Source organism: Parus major, chromosome 5 (genome assembly GCF_001522545.3).
Source record: "Parus major isolate Abel chromosome 5, Parus_major1.1, whole genome shotgun sequence".
Taxonomy (NCBI): domain Eukaryota; kingdom Metazoa; phylum Chordata; class Aves; order Passeriformes; family Paridae; genus Parus; species Parus major.
Window position 1 is genome coordinate 35,260,576 of NC_031774.1, and position 20,315 is coordinate 35,280,890.

Genomic DNA, 20,315 nt, shown 5'->3' on the forward strand with positions numbered 1-20,315 from the left:
TTAATGAATAGATCAAGCAAACGAATTACAAAAAATGAGAATATGCAAATGAACACACAGAATTCCTCATTAGTAGTTCACAACTACTGCTTGTATCAATCCATTTCTGTATTTGCCTCAAACATACTTTATCTTGTGTCTAACATTAACAACAAAATTACTCATGTACAAGAAGGGGCACTACTGTAGACAAAATAATTGTACTACTAGATCGGTTAGCACCCTACTGGTCTTGACAAATACTACTTTAGCCTCATAATGCATCAGTACATTACCCTGGTTTTATAGATTTGAACAGGATAAAGATTTGTGAAGAGTGATACTGCCTTGGCTTAATTTTAAACTCTGTCTTGAACCTGGCATGAACAAATATAAAATCTTCCATAAGTAAGAAGTCATCTTCAGAGCCTTTCTTATTTTTATATTCATAATAAGCTGCAACTCACTAATTAATACATTTTATATCTGCAAGCATTTTCTACTCACAACTACTGATAAATTCACAACTTTTCAAGCTTTTTTTTTGTAGAGACATTGCACTATTTAAACTGTTCTGGTACAGTTTGAATGTACCATCTAGCACAGGTACTACTGTGTTAACATAGATATTCTTGAAAAAGGAGCAACTTCCAAAAACTATTGTCAAAACATTGAATTGAGATATCTGATATATTCCTGAAAAACTAATAAAACTATCATGTATATAGAACACCCTGGAAATCCCTGGCATGCAATTTCTAGGCATATAACTGTCAAGGTATTATTATTCCCCAGCTTTTCTGCTCTCTCTGCTGAAAGTTATGCTTCCACTCAGCATGACCTGAGCACAGAAGACAATTTGTAGCACCTTGTAGCTGTTTCACTGCAAAATCTGGCAGCTTTTATCAGTAATTCAAGCTAATTTAATGATCTTTTGCACAGAAGTTGTAATGTACTGACAAACTGCCTTACTGGCAAAGGTGGCTATCACAGAGGTGTGCGACTGTAACATACTAAAATAATCACAGCTATTTGATACATAAATGTTCATTACCTTTAGTCTTGATTCACAGGTTTCACATTTGAATATGTACAATTCAGCATGTTTATATTTAAGATAAGATTTACAGGATTAAGCCAACCTGATATTATCTGAAAAATTTATACTGTTTTTAGCAGTAGGCACTACATGGCCTGCCTTCAGCCTTGTTCAGCTTAAAAGATTCTATGCTTGGAGCATCCTGGAACACAGCAGAACAGATGCTGCGTTTTTTCCACTAAATTCTGTTTTCCTTACTTCTCATGCACTTACTCAAAGCAGAACCATCTTTTCAGAACTAGACTGGGAATTCCCTACACAGAAGGAAACTATTTTAAAGTTTCTGAGAAGAAAGTTTCAAGAAGTTCAAACATTTCTTGTAATTTCTCCCTTTAATTTTCAACTGTTATGAAATCAGTTTTAAATTAAAAAATTGAAGAATTTATTTATATCAGTCATCTGAAATTCCTATCATGTGAAGTTTTAATTTTTAAAATGTCAAACTCTTGGGTAAACAATAAGCAACATCAGAAATCTTTTTTTCCTTTCTTTCTAGCCTGACTCAAGGTGTAAATCCTGATTTTCAAATATATACATCTCATGACAAATACAAAAAAAAGGACAAAAAAAGAGATACACACAGAGAAAAGCAATTATACAAATGTTTAGCAATCTCAGAAAATCATAACTGAGGTAATCCAAACCTGTGTAACTCCAACTCTAACATCTCTGCTGACTGAACTGGTCCCTTTCAACATATCACCACTGGCTCGTAGAAATCCACAACTTCCACGCAGAAATCCAGTTCCCAATAGCTCCATCACATCTTCCAAAGAGATTCTGCGGAAGTTTTGCTTGGTAGAGGCTAAGAATAGATGCACATCCTTAGAGGAACAGTTCAAAAATCTTGCTACATTTTAGGAATAGTTTAAACTCTTAATTTTAGTAAAAATAATTTGCACAAACTCAGTAGCACAATCAAATCCAAATACTGTTTGAGCATAACTTCACAACAGAAACTAGGACATTTTAGCTCTCATTGCTCCAGCAAAGCACAATATTTCCCAAGGTTTTCTGCTTTAACTACCTTTAAGTAGTTTAAACCATTACTTAACACGCATACTTATATTTATCCTCCCTCAGTATTTACCATCTATGCTCCCTCTGCAAAAAGGTTGGTAAGGTCTATTCCTACCACCCAGAGCTTCATGAAAGCCCTGGTTCTTACATAGTCCAGCTTACCAGCAAAGACAACCTCTATTCCAAACCTCAGGCAGATCTCTCTCTGCTATACTTAGCCATGTAAGGGCACAGCTATAGGGTCTCGTACAAAAAATATCAAGTTACCCGAGCATTAAGACAGTTCTCTAAAAAAGAGGAAAAAATAAAATACACTTGCAGTAGTTTAGGAAAATCATCCATCCCCAATTCCTATTCCAATGCTTTATTTCTTGATAGAAAGTTCATTTAAAATACATGCTTGGACAAGTATGTGTAAACTTAGCACGATAACAGCACACTGTGCAAACTGACCTAAAATTTTCACTGCATTTTTCATTCTCTATCATGGATACAAATGAGAACAGGAATGACAGGATTTGAGATAAAGATGTCCAGAAAAAAAAAAATTAAACAAAACCCCCTCCACATCAGCAGTTTATCAGACACAATGCACAAGTTTCAGGACTACAAATTTCTTCATGTACTGCTCCCTCCACCTATCCCCCAGCCCCTTCTAGTCCCCATATAGCTTCTGCCCCACTTAGCTCTGACTTCTTTTTAACTAAAAATAACTAAAATAAGGACAAAACTCCTTGATATAGCCAACCAAATAATTTATAAGCTTCTTATATAACCGTATCTTAGAGCCTAAGAAATATCAAGTAAATTGCTTACATATATTAAAGGAAACTAATGAGTCTATAAAGAGATCAGAATATGAATTTTTTTATTTTATTGAGAAAAGATAAGTGATTTTTTTTTCCTGTAACACAGTAAATCTCTCCCAAAATTTCTGGGGGAAATACATTGTAAACAAAGACTTCAGAGTCTACAATGCAAATACACAGCCTCAAGTACTTTGGAAGGTGGGCTTAAAGGCACGTCATTTTGTCATTTGCTGGTTGTTGCACTGAAGGTCTTCTCTGTTGCCATTAAAAACAGAACACTCAGCCTGAATCACACCTATCCTGTATCCTGTTATAATTTGCTTAGATTACAGTGAGATATTTAGCTTGGGGCTTCTAAGACTAAAACCTCTCAGCCTGAATCACACGAAGTATTGGACAAGGTATCTTTGTGCCAGGATGCTTCAGTTAACTCAACTACTGTCTGTCAGAAAAAAACATTTACATGGCTGTTGTGTGAACAAAACTGCCTGCTAATTTCTGCTTCTGATCATATTTATACTGCTATCCACCAACAATCCAGACGTTGTACCAATTACTGCAGAAAAACAACTTGGAAGGTATTCTTAACTTTTTAGTTTGACAGAGAGACTGCCTCAGATCTTAGTTATTTCTAAACTGCTTAAATTAATCTTTCTCTTAAATTTCTGAAGTTACTAATTTCTCTCCATACAACAACAATCTCATAGCAGAGAAAAAGTTTTACTAACTACTTTCCATTGTTCATTATTTTATAAAGTTTGATAGATAAATAGATGATAGATAGATAGACAGACAGACAGACAGACAGATAGATAGATAGAACCAAAAGCACAGCACTTCACAAGAAAAAAGACCATACCAGAGATATGAACAGTCAGAAGAAGCTTACAATGGGATTTTACTTCAGGCTTCAACAGAACTAGAAAATTTCTTACCATCTGACAGATTTTTACAGATGAGGAATCAGCAAAGAAAGCACATATGTTACCTGTTATCTGCTTAGATGTTAGAGCTCTAGCCAATATTGTGCCTAGAAGTTTTGAAACCTCTAATCGTACATCATAATTGGAACCTTCAAAGGATTTAAAACATAAGGTAACAACGCTATCCAGGTCTGTACTCCACATAAATACTGCTTCATTCTGAAGTTCGAGAAGACACTAGACAAAATAAGGGAAATAAAAGTGTTTTGACATGGAAAAGCACTCAGTAAAAATTTTAGTTTGCTACATAATACACTGATTTCTCCCTAACAAAAAGAAGCACCTTACTTCATACTAAAATTACTTGATTTTTTTCTGCTAAGTTAATATCAAAGAAACACAGGTAAGCAAACAATATTTTTACTTCTGCGTTCATTAATCATTAGAACAGAATTTTATGTTTTAGGGAGCTACTTAAAACAAGCTACTCTTGGAGCAGTTTACCTTTGCAGCAGCACAGCGGACAGCCATGGATCGATCTGTCAAACATGATCGGGCAGCTTTGTAAATATCCCTATGGCAGGGGATAGCAGCAGCTCCTAAACCATTTAATATATTTTGTAAACTAAGCATGATTTCATAACGTCCTTGAGACTGAAAAATGAAAAAGAGAAATGTTAAAGTTTTGTAACCCTAAGCTCTTTGGAAATACAAAACACCAACTACTGAAATAGGTAAAAAATGGCTGGGTCTTTTAGAGATCTAGTTATACTGAAGTAAGTTAAAGCAGATAACTTGCCCCAAAACTCTACAAGCAAATGAAAATAGTAATTCTATGTTCTATTGAAAAGCAATAATTACAAGTATAAAACCCAAAACATAAAGTATGAGGTAGAGAAAAAAATGTTCTCATTAATAATGCAATTATATTAGAAAACATATCAATTACTTTCATGAAATCAGACAAAGAAAAGCTGTGATCCATCCTTTTATAGTCATAATCCATTAACTTCAGTACCTCTTTAGAATTTAGACACTGATTTTTATCTGACTTTCCACAACTTTTTTTTTAATTTTGGTATCATGCATTTTCTCTTATTCATTGGTCCAGCTACCAACAGTAAAAATCCTTTTATTTTTCCAGTCATTTTTTAAACATGCTGTTCCAATACCTCTGCATTCTTCATTGCTTTAAGCACATTCCCAACGGTGTCAGTAAAACTGTTTCCCAAAATTCTTCCCAATTTTTTGTATAAATAGCCCAAGCATACCACCGCAGCACTAAAACAAAAGCAAATCCAAAGACGCGTGAAAATGGATGCAGTAAGAGATGAAAGGGATTAAGACGACTGAAGTAATCAATGTGCAAACAGCAAAATAAGTGAACAGAATGTCCCAAAAATGTAAGTGGATCATCAAAAGGGAAAAAAAATGGTCTGTATGTGGCACATACCCTCTCAAAGAAATGCAGATACAAGAGTTGCTAAAGTAACTTGGGTAATACAAGAATTCAGATAATACAATCTTCCAGTACATTTTACAAGAGGAATTCAATTTTCATATCCACCTTTAAACCTTAACATTCATTTTTCACTAAGCACACTCTGTGTCATGCTGCAGCAGATGCTGTCAGAAGTAGTCAGGGACAGGTTTATTTACAACTTGATGGTTGACAGTAGTCTGCAAATGGTCTAGTAATTACAATTCTGCCGTTTTTTATGTATCACAATACAGGAAATACCTTGAAGGAAACAAGACTATAAACCCATGTACTTTTCACTGCAGACAGATTCTGAATTTAATATTCAGGTGAAATATCTGATAACTGGACTCTGTGTGCTCATTGGCCTTTCCTTTAGCAAAGGCAAAAAAATGCTAATATTTAAATTAGCCAAAATTTTTTAGGGGAAAAAAAAAGAAATAAAGAAAGAGGTGGCTAATAAAAGAACATTTTCCTTTGAATAATTAGTTAATGAAAACACTTTGGTTTTGTATTGACAGATCTATAACTAAACCAATTAATTTCTTGAATGCAAGGAGAAAAAGAATTATATGCTTAATCAGCTTTCAGATCTTTTCCAGACCTACTTAAGTATGCAGACATGGCTCAGCATCCCCTTCCACAGAACAACATTTTGCTTATTCCCCAAATGAATACAAGTTCCACATATTTAATTTTAAATTCTCACACTGAATATATTCTTAATTTAAAAAATACATTTAATATTTACAGTAATTCCCTAAATGCACAGTAATAAAAACCTAGTATCCTTTATTTATTATCATACCACAACATTACTCTCATCAAAAATCCTGGTTTTGTTACTGCTTTTATCCAACTCAGTACACATCAACGATTTGGATTTACATTTTTTTCATTATGTGCCTTGGCATAAAATGACAATTTTCCAATTTCCCTTCTAAATTGAGCATCTGATGGTCACAGGTACTCTCCTTAATAAAGCAATAAGCTGCACTGAAGCTGCATGACCTCTTTAACTGATTTGATAGAGCATTCACATCACACTGAGTTTTAGCAGCAGATGAGCACCTAACTAAGGTTGTGTTTAAAATGCTTGCCTAAAGCATTTTCATCTTCCACCTATATGAAAGAAGAAAAGTGATAATCTATGAGATAAGGGACCAATTCACTGGAATCTGTATTTAAAGGAATTCCCAGGTGTATCAACATATTGTGAACACTGATGATGAAGTGTTGCTACGAGACAACATGAACATGCATGCTAAATATGGACAGATGGCAAAGACAACATTTTAATCAAGATCAAAACAAAACAAAACAAGCAGCTTTTCTACACTGAACACCAAGTATTTCATATATTTGCAGCCTAGGATGAAAGATTTTACTCAACACACAGTTCTGTAGTTCCAATTATTTTCTGTAGTCTATTGTATTCATGTCAGTTCTACCAGAAATCCCTTTACCAAAACTTTATTGAAGAAAATGATATTTCACAATTACCTTTTTCTCTACCTCTTTTTTCCTCTCCTTACCACTGTTTACATACCCAGGAACATTCTGTAACCTCTCTTTCTCTCCCCCAGCTGCTACCCTGCATTCTGGCTTTGGTTATCTCCCATTTCTGCTTTACTGCCAACAGCCTCCCCCAACCCTCCTTGCTGTGCTGACATCATCCCACTTCCTCCAGTGTGGCACATCAGAGCTGAAGCAGGAAGCCCTGCAGAACTCTGTCCCATACTACACCTCAACTCTAATGTTAACGCATATCATTGTTACGAATGTAGTATAGCAGTAATTTACTTTTACTGACCCTTTACAGCAAATTTATTCTTAAGTAAAAAGACTGCACAAGAGTGTTCAACTTGTGCAGTTCAACTGGAACAAGGAGGGGAAAAAAAAAAAGTATTAGAAAAGACAACTGACTCCTCGCAAAATCTGTTTTCAGGCATCTTTTCTTGTGTTGCCAGAAACAGATTTAGCATGTGAAGTAAAGGAGGAAGAGACATCCTGCTCTGCTTTCAAGACCGTATTGTTAATGCACATGGATATTTTACTATCTCATCTTTACTACCTTTACCTTTAATTTGCTTCACTATAATGAGAATTGTGCATAATTTCATGAATGAAGATTATTCATATCATCTCTGCACATAAAGATTTGGCTTCACATTCTGAAGTAACAGTTCATGTTTCACTGCTCTGCTGCCTAGGTCTTCGGTATTTAGTTACAAATATTTCAGGTGTATTTTACTATATCCAATTTCCCAGCTGAGTTAAGGAATGTACTCGGCAACTGTCTTTTATACCTGGAGTTTTACTTGTCTGTTTTACTGCTCTTCTCAGCACTATTATTACCTTTTCCTTGTTTTTGAACAAGGCTTTCTCTTAACTCTGTTATCCATTGTTGGTATTCTCCCTGGCCTGATTTTCAATTGTCTGGCTGGAGCGTCTTCTACTCTTTTGGTTCCCAATGCACATATACAACATGGATTACCAGCGCAATCTTTGTTTTATTAAGTATTTTGTGGCAGTGAACTCAGATGCATCTCACCATTTAAACCTGTGTCGTTATTACAGGATTTGAAGCTTGAGGCTAAAAACACACTTACAGTTTTGTAGGCAGATAACTTGGTGAGTCATCTTTACTCCGAATGAGTTCATTGCATTTGTCAATTGTTTGGTAAACAGAAAAAGTGTCTCCAGTGCTATAAAGTACAGCTAAATTCTTGGCAAGAAGCCGTCTGGTAGGAGGTCCTGGTGAATTGTTTAATAAAGAAGTCAATTGTTCAACCAGTTTCTTCTGGTTTTCCCTTATATCAGCCTGGAAATAAAATCAGTAACCAGTTAAAGGTCAGTTAAATTTAAAAGTTAATTTACATTAATCATCTGTAACTATCTTTACTTTTCATTATTACTATTCTTACAATGACATTCTGAGCTACAAATGAACATTTTATTGCATTTTTATACTTAATGAAAAGACTTTTCAAGGATCTGACTGTTTTAGTCTTCTTAAAAAAACCCAACTGTTTTTTCAGAGCACAATCATTGCTAGTAGCATTTCAAGTGTATTTTCCCTTTGGCATGTCTATACTTAAACCTTTCTCAAACACAGCTGCCTTTTCTTTCTTTTTTAATGTCTGCATTAAAATAAAAGAATTCATAGATATATAGTAAATTTAGTAGCAAAGAAGAACTTTGAGGAAGAAGCTGAGTTTCAACTTGAGCATTAGAAAAGAAAGAACTTCCCTTAAAACAATTATCCAGTCTTATATAATTTTTTTTAATACCCTTATAAAAAAATAACCTGGCACCATTTTTCATTTACGTATTTTCATCACAAATAACACTTAAATAGCTCAAAACATGTCTACATAACCTAGTTAATATATACCAAACAGTGAAGCAAACAATTGGAGAGTTGACTGGAGAGTCTTCTATCATTTGACTAGGAAAATTTTATAAAAACAACAAAGAGAAAGATGTTACATTCCTGCTTGGTAGAGAAGCATTAAATAATTGTGCAACACTAGATGGAAGCATTACTGACATTCTTCATAATGGGGCTGCAAAATCTTGCAGTAATAATAGGAGTTAAAAAATAATTAAAATTCCTTTCATTGGACAAGTGGCTCTGTCACTAGAAGGGCTGTGACCAAGAACTTAGAACATTTAGAAACCTGCTGCTAACACTGAATATACTTTTACTCCTTGTACATACAAGACATGAGGCAAATAACATTACATACTGCTCTTTGATTTTACACAAAATAACAGAAAGACAGGCTTTTCTTCTCAAGTCTCGTTACACTTACTCTGCTAGTCACTGGTAAAAGTTTTTCCAGAAACTGTAACCATTCAAAAATGAACTCTGCTTTTGGAAATTCACCAAGCTGGTTATACGCTTCTTCATTAAGTAGTAAACTGTGAGCTAACTCCATTCCTTGAAATTTTCCTCAAATCTCCCAACAGTGCAGAATGAAAAAAAAAATAATAAAAAAAATCCAACAAACTACTGAAACTATATTAATCAGTTTTCTTCTTCATTAGTATCTGGCAAATCAGAAGTTTGGACATCTAAACAGAAAGAAGAAAAAAAAGTTAATAAAAAGTCAACAATCATATCATATATAATATTCATGCTTGACTTACTAAAAAGAAAATTTCAAAGGAAAGCCTAATATAAAGAGGAAATTATAGCAGTTTTATTTAGATGTTCTTAGTAATACTAAAAGTTTTTGAAAATGAGATAATGATATTGATATAATATGGCAGCTGAAGTTAAATATACTTCCAAATATATCAGGACTGATTTTCCTTCACCTTGTTTTGCAAGAAGTGAGGTTTTCTAGTCCTTAATCATTTACCTGAAAGTAAGGACCAACTGACCTTCAACATAATGATTTTGTTATCAAGAACAAAGTGCAGCAAAAGCTGCAACCAACAAATAACAAACTCCTGTTAATTATAGTCACAAATATAAATGCTGACAGATAATTCAAACACTTCAGGAATTCCCAGTGCCAAGCAAGGCATAAAAAGCCCCCCGAATTTCATTGCTGAGCAAATCTCTAATGATCTCTTTTGGAAAAAAAAACCAAACAACCCAAACCTGAAAAAAATTGTTTCAAAACACAAAGTTCAAAAGAAGTTATGTTTTACTTATGTTTCTCTGACTATTTTGGGAATTTCCACATTGTAGATAAGCAAACCAAGATGGAAAATACTTCTAATTATATCTTTCCCCCAATATCTAAATGCCATATAGCTTCAAAATAAAGAATAGAATATTCTGTAGGTTTCACAAATAAAAACAGTCAGGGAGATTCTGGTAAATTGTCAACCATATTTTAAACTCCCATGCAAGTTATCCTTTTCAGAGGTCACCAAGACTGCTGAACACAATTTTCTTATGCAGTAACAATATTACAGTGTAAAATGATCCCTCAAATAGTAGATGTGAAATATAAAGCCTTGGTAAATAATTCAGTACTTAGGTTGTCCTCAAACACAGAGCAGAAGGTTACCTTTACCACTTTCTACACATTTTCATGTAAAATTTACTCACAAAAAAAATTAGCCACATATAAGTTATTATGATGAACTGTCACTTCAAATCTACATGAAATACCAAGCAGCTTGACAAAGCATCACACTAGAAAACAACAAGAAGATCTAAACACACGTAACATAATGTGCTGCGTAAAAAAAGTAGGATTAAGTGTAGAGTTTCATCACTGCTCAGCATGAAAATTACATGTATAGGTCACAAATGCTCTTTTTTGCCCCTCACCCAAGGCCTGTTCTAATGTCTACCATCTCTAAACCACCTACCACAGTGACTTATCCAATTTACATACCCATCTCAGGATTACAACTCACAGTTGTTTTCTCTAACTGAAAAGATCACAGTTTGTTGCCAGACATTGGCACTTAACTTACCTAGCAGATAATTTCTCCTCATTGTAAAAACTGTCTCTCTGCTGCTCCAGGCTTTTGGATAAAGGATGTTAAGAATTCAATTTTCTAGGAAAATAATTAATACAAAGGTCAATGTTAGGAATGAAAGCACATAAGATACAAGTGTTTCAACAGAAAACAAGAATTCTGAAGTCTTGCAATACCAACAATGTTTATTAAGTAATAGCTCACCCAAAAAAGACTGGACCTCCATGAATATTATTAGCTCTTTTTATGCTACATTTAAATTTGGCAGATCTACCATATTCACCATACAACTGGGTTCATTTAACTACTGAAATCATCTTTCTCATTTCTGTTTTGTTAACTCAGTTTAATTCTAAACCAGTAAAAAGTAAGTTCGAACAGCATCATAACCATAATAATTTTCTAGAAAGATTATCCAACAACAAGCAGAACTGGCAAAGGTGATTCAACTGTTCTGAAAAATTAATGTACAACACTACCAACACAAGACACGAGGATTATCAGTCCATTCTCCTAGCCTCCAGATATAGTTTTAATATTAGAATTCATGGGCAAAAACATTTCCTTTCAAAACTCATTCAACTTGAACTTATTCTGGTAGGACATGAAATACAGGTTGCATGTTATTTTAAAGGCATTCATTTTTCAATCACTCTTCAAAAGACTGATGTTGAAAACAAATAAAAAGTACATGTAGATATCAGAGTAATCCAACTTTTTTTTGCCTGTTCAGCCTCCTGAAGAACAGGTTCAAGGTAACCTTCCCTTCAAAAGGGATTGTTACCAAGAGGATGAAGACAAATTCTTTACTTCATAATTAAAACAAGGAAGCTTCCCTCTTGATAAAGAAACAAAAAATATTTCCACTGTAAGGATTATCAGCCACTGGGACTGATGTTGAGAATTGCAGAACCTGCACCCTCAGGGGTTTCAAACACTTGACTGGACAAAGTCCTAAGCAACACCATCTCAAGTTATTATTGTAACTTGTTTCTAAATGAAACACTTTAATTGTATAAACACACATTTGCAAAACCAATATAAATTTATTTATTTGTTTTTAGCCTAAATTAAAGAAAGAAAAAATGTCCTACTGTAGTTGCTGATGTTTATAATCAACGCCTGCTAACATGGTCAGAAACACTTCTTCTCAAAGAAAAGACTATTAGAACTAAATTACAAAGGCTGACTGCTTATTATGCAAGAATTAGTTTTGTAGAAATAGAACTGTCCATGCAGAAAAGAAGAAAAAAATTAAAAAGATCCCAGACCTGCTCTTTCCACTGCTGATCAACAAGCAAACTTCAATTTCACAAACCTGTACAGAAAGCAGCATCCTCCCTACCCTATACAAAAAACTCATTCCAAACTCTTATCGAGGTTCCCTTCAATAAGCTGTAAGCCTGCACACCAGGGATACTTATGAAGTTTCAAAAGTAGTGATAAAAGAAGGGCACATGCATACAAACTTGGGAGAAGCAAGGCAAGAATGTAGGGCATCAAGTTCTCCTGCAGCATGCTGGTTTTGCAGAGAACAGAGCAAAAGGCACAGTGCTCGCAGTGCAAAGCTGAATGCAAGCACAGAACTTGGGGACTAGCTGCATTTTATAACAATAAATATGTCCTTGTTATGTATAAAAGATGTTTATAGGCAATTTCTAAGTGCAGAAGAAACCATCAAACCCAAAGCCACACTGTGCAGACATGGGTGAGACTCTGCTCTAACTGGAGGTGTGGCACAGCCACTCTCTGGGCTGGTCAAGCACCAGGAAAGAGTGGATGTTCTCTCAGCAGCTGGAGCTCCTTGGCCATCATCAGCACTAGTAAACCAATGCAAGTACAACCCAAGCATGTAAAGATGCACCTCTATTTACAAGAGACCCACGTTTAGAAATGCTGAATTATTTGATAGTGCTTTTCTCCTGGTGTTATAATTTTTATGCTTCTCAATATGAAAAAGAAATCTGGGGAAGAATTGCGAAATTTAATTGAGATGTATACTATGCCATCAGCCAAAATTAAAAGACATACATGCCTGATGAAATCTTCATTTGCCAACTAACATGATGCACCATTCTTCTGGTTTTGTCTTTAGGTAACTGAAGCAATTACAAGAACTACTTTCCCATCAGTATTACAAGAACAGAGCAATCAAAAAACCCTCCTTTTTCTTCCTGTGTGCTAAGTTTATTTAAAATTTACACTATGCCACAAAACTGGCACCAATGTTTACTGACCAAGGCAGAAGTTGTTCCTACTTACTACTTAAAAAATGTTTTTGGACTTATCAACTGCCAATTTGACAAGCAGTATTGTTTAAGACTGGTCAGAAAAGAGCTCAGAAAAGCTCTTGGAGCAAGCACTAGATGGAATGCCACCCTGTAAATTGAAAGGAATACAGGGTGCATCAAGCATTAAAGGGCAACAGCAATCGTATTTTTGAAGTTTCTGACAAACCACATTGAGAAAAAAGGGATCTGTAGTCTTAATTTAAAAGGTGACTTATCCAGGGTAAGACTGATCTGAGTAGCTGTGTTTAGCAATTGTCTTTCAAATATGAGAATAATAGACCACCCATGATAAAGTTATAACAGAGTAAAAAACCTAAATAGATCTGTTATGTGGATCAAGCTCATTCCAAGCTAGGTAATCTCCTCAGGCTTTAAAAGATGAGGGAAGCAGACAATAGACTGCTGTATTATCTTTCACATGGAAGTCTAAGTCAAAAATTACAACATCACCAATAAAAAAACTATGAGCAATAATGGCAATTTAATGACTTTCACTCCTCTTCTTCCTTCCAACTCTTGGCATATTTTGCTTATGCATAAAAATGAGTACCAAAAAAAAGTAATCTGCAATAAAGCAGACTCCTAACTGATCCCTCACTAAAAACTCAGCCTTAGAATTAGGGCTCATTATTTTAATGAAGATCGGCACAAGTAATGGAAACTACCACGCAGACCAAGTTCATACTTATAAATTCACTTGCTTTTAAAACTTTTCACATTTAATCTCTTTTCCAGGAGTTTGCCTCTCTTTGCCACAAACAAGTGCTGCTCAAACAGAAATCTGATCAACCTCAGTTCTCTGAGCATGATGCTCAGGTGAGGATCTAACGCACAATCTAAATGAAGGTCTAAGTTCTTTACACCTACTTTGTAGTGAAGAAAATAAAGTGCCACTTACCTTAATAACAATTATTTATATTTTTCTAATTTCAAAAGTATTAGCATAATTCTGCAATAAATCTGGGTTCAATTTTGTACCAATGACTAATCTAGTAGAGACACAACTGCATATTATTCCTCTAAGTAACTGCTGTTACTCATTGACAGTAATGAGTAACAGTAAAAAAAGAATAATGAATAATAGTAATGATTAAGATGAAAAATGACTAGTAATAATAACAACCAGTGTTTTCATAACAGCTGCCATTGGGCTACACAATCAATGCCATAACCATCCCACTGCTGACAAACAGAGCTGAAGCACATTTGCTAGCTTCAAGATGACCCTCACTGCACCACTGTTGTATTTTAACTGACTTCAAATCCACACTCTTTTCTTCAGAAAGCAAGATTTATTATCATCTGCCTAACAAGTGAACCAATTCGTTTAAGAGAAAGCCTTCCAGCCTGACACATTTAATTCCAGCCATTAACAGCTGAGATCAATGTTACTCCTGCAGCACTGTTTAAAAGTTTAATGGGATGATCATTAGCAGTGCATCTGAGCTGACTGCGTGGACACACATCGATGCTCCAACCTTCGCTACACCCCTGCACGTACCTGTTTAGTGCCTTCCAAACATAAACAAAACTCCTGCCCAGCTCCCCTGGACTTGCTTCTGACAAGAGAAACTGAGTATGATGGTCTTTACCAGCTGGGAGGAAAAACCTTAAAGCACCAGCCAAATACAGCCAAATACAAAACTAGTACTAATGAATGAAACATAGACCAAAATCCAACAGTTACACGAAACTGTTTATGCTAGCAGACAAAAATAAAGAGGCCCTCAGGTCTGGAGAAGGCAAAAAGTGCAGGTTCAAATTCCAGCAACTTCCAATGGGAGAGATGACTGCCCAGGAAATTTATAGCACACACAGAAATAATCTGATTTAAATAAATAACAATTACAGAATCTCAGCAATTGCATAAGGAATAAAAAAGAACTAAAATTTCAGCTTAAATGAGTTTGCAGTTTAGACACTGGAAATATATCAGAATGGAAATATTCGACACATAAATATGTTTATAATTACTGGAAAGACAGAGCAGCTTTTGTTTGCTTACTGACTTCTACAAACTATCACCAACTAACTCACAGAAGCAAAGTCTGCCTCAAAATCCTCAGTTAGAGAAGGCAAAGCTAAATAGAAGCATCAGTGCAAATGAATCAGTACTTCCACATCTTTTTGTGGCAGGATCCCCATCAGTCAGGCAACTTATACCTTTTTTCTATATACACAAGCTTTAAATTTTTGCTCCACAGAGGTACACGAAGCAAGAGCAGTTAACTGCTGGTCCCAACATAACACTGACCCCTCTGTACATATTTTATGTTCAGTAGTGCTTATCACTCTGGGCCTTTCGTTCAACCGAAAAATAAAAAAGCTGGGAATTTCATGTGCCCTTTTACTGCTTTCTGGTATGTATTTTCAAAGAAACATACGAGCAAATGTAGGACATTTCAGCACCAAGACAAGAAGAAGAGAGGGGCAGAAGAGACAAAGAGAAATTTAACTCTCCTGAGAACTGTTTATTTAGCAGAAACACTGGTTTGTTTGACTGATTAAATACTTCATGAAGAGGTTTAAGAACAACGTATGAAACCAGAGCCCAGTCCTTCAATGCATACACACACATACCTGAATTTGTCACTGATTGGTCTCATCAATTTGAGCCAAATTACCCTTGGCCTCAAACTGACAAGTGCTTTTCATCCAAAATTAATAGAGAGCCATAAAAAAATGCAGGTATTTTGCAGTGTTATGTTACACTGGTCAGCACTAGAGAACTATGAAGCCAAGCACACAGAAGATGGGACCAACAGGAACACTTGACAGCAGTTTGCAAGAACAAGACACATGAGAAAGTCACCACAAGACCACAACTCAGAGCATATGGGAAAGAAAACCAGGCCACAGAGGAGAAGGTCCAAAATTTTGAGACTTTTAAATCAAGCAGAACTATAACTCTTAATATCAAATTTTGAGTGCATTAGCATGTCAAAAACACAGAAAATAAGTCTCATGGTTATTATAGTTAGTACTCTCATGAGTACTCATACGCTTTATTGTATATTCTATGCTACAGTGGGATTCAGCTTCCCTCACAAATCTTCCTTTTAAAATAAAAACATGTACACATTTGCATCACATGCTTATCCCAAACTGCAAAAAGCAATGAAGAATCTGTCTGACTATGAGTAACAAAAAATAACAGATGATTGCAGAACCACTTCCTCTAATTACTGCTGAAGATTTCAGAATAGGACAACTTCCACTTACATCATATTTTTGTATGCAATTACTCTGCTTAGAAACACAACTCTGAAATCATAGATGTTGAAACAAGACACTTTTCTTTCAGTCTTTCCTCTTATTAGTGCTCTGGATGAAGACTGCCACATCTGAAGATTGCCACAGAAATGCTATGTGTCTATTCTCTCACTGAAAATTTGGTAGCATTTATGCAGGGACTTGTTAAATCCAAGTACATCTTCATATATTGCATGCTCCACATATGTAGGTCTTGCCGTGTTCCCACAGTGTTTCAGGCTCTACTAAAAAACAAATATCATGCAGCCCAAACAAAATTCTTGTTAACTTCTAAGCTACTTCCATTTGTGTTGCAAAACAAAGGGCTTATATTTTGACGTTTTGTGAACAATGATGCTTGCACAAAGTACTTGTTTACTCCCACAGGAACAGTTCCAAATGACTGGTTTTCCTACCGAAATGCTTATCAAATGTTATTGATGTTCAAGTTTTGGAGGAATTACCCTATATCTGAAAGTGCAATAAAGCTTAAAGGCAACAAAGACCCATGTGAAATCTATCAGAATTTTTGCACTGGGCTTCCTGGTTTTAAGAATATTCACTCAAAGAATGTGACCACCCACAATCCTCACACATAACAGTGACATTGAAAAGAACTACCACACAATATAAATTTGCTGAAGTGTGAAAGAAACAACAAGACAATGTCTTCTAGGAATGCTGAATGATTTCTGTGAAGTTTTGAGGACAAAGCTTGACATAATTAGAGAAAAAAAATACCCTGAACAAAGTGCCTGAAAGTGCAATAGCTATTTTAGCAATGCAAAATATTAAATATTAAAAAAAAAAATAAATTGGAAGACACTCATTCATTCATTGTGTTAAAAAGTCCATACACTTTGCTTTAATGTTTCTTATTATCACTTTAATTTTTATCTCCACATGAGAATTATTCCAGGAAACCAAGAAACAGCAATATTCAGTTACAGATAAATATAAACAGCCATTTCCTGGGCTCCACAGCGGGCACTACTGGCACACTCTGTCCTCACACCTCTTGAATATTATTTAGGTAAATTTCTTAAAGTTTCAGTCAAAAGATAAATTTGGTTCCACTATAGGGATCTCAGAACCTTATTTTGTTTACAGTCAACCAGGCAAACTGCATATAAATAATTAACCAACCTTCTAATAGTCAGAAAACCAATATCATATCTGATACTGACAAAGTGAGTTTCAAACATTTTCTTTTTCCCCAAAACTGGACTAAGTAAATTTCAAAAAGCAGTAACTAGCTCCAGTCTGAATAAAAATGCATAGAACACTTTGGGTTTATTTCTTTGCAGATTTGAAACCTGGTCTTTTGAAGCAAGGCAAGTGCATGAAAACCACAGAAGTATAAACATCCACCTACTAACAATAATACATAACAATTTCAATATATGTCTGAACATAGCTTTAGTCCTGAGAATGTTGTAGATGACACTGCTTATCTAATATAGACAAAATATTCCAAACTAAGTATGCTGACAGGGTGGGGTTTGTTGTTTATTTTGTTGTTTGTTTTTCTTTTGTCACAATGACAAAAGTTTCAGGAAATTAAATTATCTGTTAAAATGTTAAATTGACTTAAATTTACCTACTTAGAGAGTAGGTGATACATACGTATATGGAAATGGATATCCATACACATATATATGCATATATTTACATGGATTATCCAAAAAGCGGGTTGATTTCGGCTACCAATTTTCTGTTAAGGTAAATGCTGAATCCAGTCTGGCTTAACATAAAATTAAGCCACAGGGAAATGTTGTTGAATATATACTGAAATCCAGAAAAAGATACATATTTTTTCTGAAAATCACTATAGCTTTTACTATGATTAGACTTCAACTGCGCTGAAACACCGACACAGAAATTTAGCAGAAGCAGAAGCCCTCACAGATGCAAACTCTGCAGGAGACTTGTTTGGCAGATCAGACATCACTATCTGGGCACAAACTACTGACATACCTCACTGCAATGGTTCATTCTCTAGCTATTTTATGTGGCTGCTTCCCAAAGAAAACTCCAAAACAGCTCAAAAAATGTAACTGCCTAGAGGTTTCAAGCCATTTTGGTCTGCAATGTAGATAGAGATATACTGCATGTCTTTTTAAAGGTTCTGCTACCTGAACCCAGTAAAAGCCACACAGGTAAAAGCTGAATAGAACAAACATCCTGCAATCTGAAAATGTTTTTGTGAGAAGGTGTTTCTAATCTCCTGCCTCATTAGGGTGTTCTGAATCTTAAAACAGAAGATCACCCTGCACTGATTAATTAAGTTTTTGAAGTGTAGGCATGCAACATCATGAACTAGTCAGTAAGTCAGATATTTTACTCAGTACAAAAGCAATCCTATGTTCAATAATCAAGCACAAGTTTTCAATGTTTGGCTAGACTTAGTGTAACAGTAAACTGGTTTCCTCCCCCCTACATCCTCTTCATTGTGTCAAACCATCAGGAACAGAAACCCAAGCTCTATTCATCACACAACCAGAAGTGATCTATCTTCTACATCTCAACAGTTATTTCATATGTGAATTGAGACTATTACCTATCCTGTAGCAAAACACTAAAGCATACAATATAGCTTGACTATTTCTGAAGACAGGGAAAATATCTCTGGCATGTGAGACTAAAATACATGTACAGTTCATGGTCACAACTGCAAACACCTAATCCTACTAAATCAAGCACCACAAAGAAAGAAACATTACAATTAATGAATCCAAAATTCAAAAGATATCAAATTTCACTTGCAGAAACAAAGAAGTGGACTCAACTTTTATCTGCCTTTCTCATCTTCTATCATCCTTCCACCCATATCTCAATAAACTTTACTCTAAACTTACAAAACCTATTACTCTTTCCCACATTAAAATATGTCAACACTAATGCAACTTTACACGTTTTACGTCCCTGTGCAAGGTTTTTACCAGTCATATGGTGTAAACTCAGTCATCGTCCTATCCACACAACCAGGAATTCAAAAGCTTACTATAACATTTCCAGATATCAGAATGTCCAATATTGCTACCCCTCCCCAAATATTCTTAATTACCAAGGTTTATAAGAAAATATAAAACCGGACCCCCAAATGATGGAACCTCGGTGCAAGCCAAAGCCGAACGCCTGCCGGCAGCCTCGGGATCCGTCTCGCCCGGCACCAGGCGAACACGGACTGCCGCCCAGCCCGGGCCGGGGGGCTCGGCCGCCGCTCCCGTCCCACCCGGGCGGCTCCCGGCCTGCCGCCCGTGCCCTCCCTCACGGGGCCGAGAGCTGCCCCGCGGAACGGGACACCACGGCACGGCACGGCAAGGGCTGCAGGAGCCCGGGAGCCGCCCGGCCGCCGGCTTTAGAGCTGGCTGTGTGTGTGTCACCCACCGAGCCGCCTGCCGGCTCCGGGGGTGATCCAGCACTTTTCGGGCGCAGGCCTCGGGCAAGCACAGCCCCGCAGGACTCCCAGCTCCGCTCGGCCCTGCTGCCGCTTCACAGAGCCCCTGCTGCCCCTGGCCTCCCTCAGCCCGCGGTACCTGCCGGCCGCCGCGCTCCCGCGCCGCTCTGCGGGCTCGGCCCCGTCAGCCCGCCCGCCCTCCTCCGGCGCGGGGGCGCGGCGGGTCCTGCGCCCGAGCTGCCGCCGCCCGCCGGCGGGGAGGGGGGAGGAAAGGCGGGAGGAGGAGTATGAGGGCGACTCCGGTGCTCAGGACTGTGCAATCGGGCCCGGAGCCATCGAGCGCCCGAGGCGGGCGGGAGCGGCCCGGGGAGCGCGCAGCCCGGGGCGAGGTGTGGCGGTGCCGGAGGGGACGGAGTCACCGCCCCGGGGGCGCTCCGAGGCTCCGCAGCCTCCGCGACGATGAGCGGCTCTGCGCTAGGGGGGCTCAGCCGGGGGCTCGCGCTCAGCGCTGCCCCACCAAAAACAGCAACAAAAGGTCCCTCTTGGTGATGCTTTGGGGAGGTAGGTCAGCTGGCACTGCTGGGATTTGTACCTGGCTGTGATCAGCGTCT

The 20,315-nt window shown here is 36.8% G+C and overlaps 1 protein-coding gene across 7 annotated transcripts in view; it reads right to left on the bottom strand.

Annotated features, from left to right (window-relative positions):
- Nucleotides 1–20,315, bottom strand: part of HEATR5A (HEAT repeat containing 5A) — a 65,138-nt gene extending 44,823 nt beyond the window's left edge. For 5 of the 7 annotated variants that reach the window (XM_015629818.2, XM_015629820.2, XM_015629817.2 and 2 more), the window contains exons 1-8: nucleotides 19,844–19,949; nucleotides 10,756–10,839; nucleotides 9,129–9,390; nucleotides 7,923–8,134; nucleotides 5,003–5,111; nucleotides 4,335–4,484; nucleotides 3,896–4,067; nucleotides 1,723–1,883 (exon numbers count right to left, since the gene is read on the bottom strand). In XM_015629818.2, coding sequence (XP_015485304.1) covers nucleotides 1,723–1,883; nucleotides 3,896–4,067; nucleotides 4,335–4,484; nucleotides 5,003–5,111; nucleotides 7,923–8,134; nucleotides 9,129–9,254 — 930 coding nt within the window. In that variant the 5' untranslated portion in view covers nucleotides 9,255–9,390; nucleotides 10,756–10,839; nucleotides 19,844–19,949. Of the gene's footprint in view, nucleotides 1–1,722; nucleotides 1,884–3,895; nucleotides 4,068–4,334; nucleotides 4,485–5,002; nucleotides 5,112–7,922; nucleotides 8,135–9,128; nucleotides 9,391–10,755; nucleotides 10,840–19,843; nucleotides 19,950–20,296 lie in introns of those variants that run through there. The other 2 variants (XM_015629814.3, XM_015629819.2) reach the window with 2 other exon arrangements.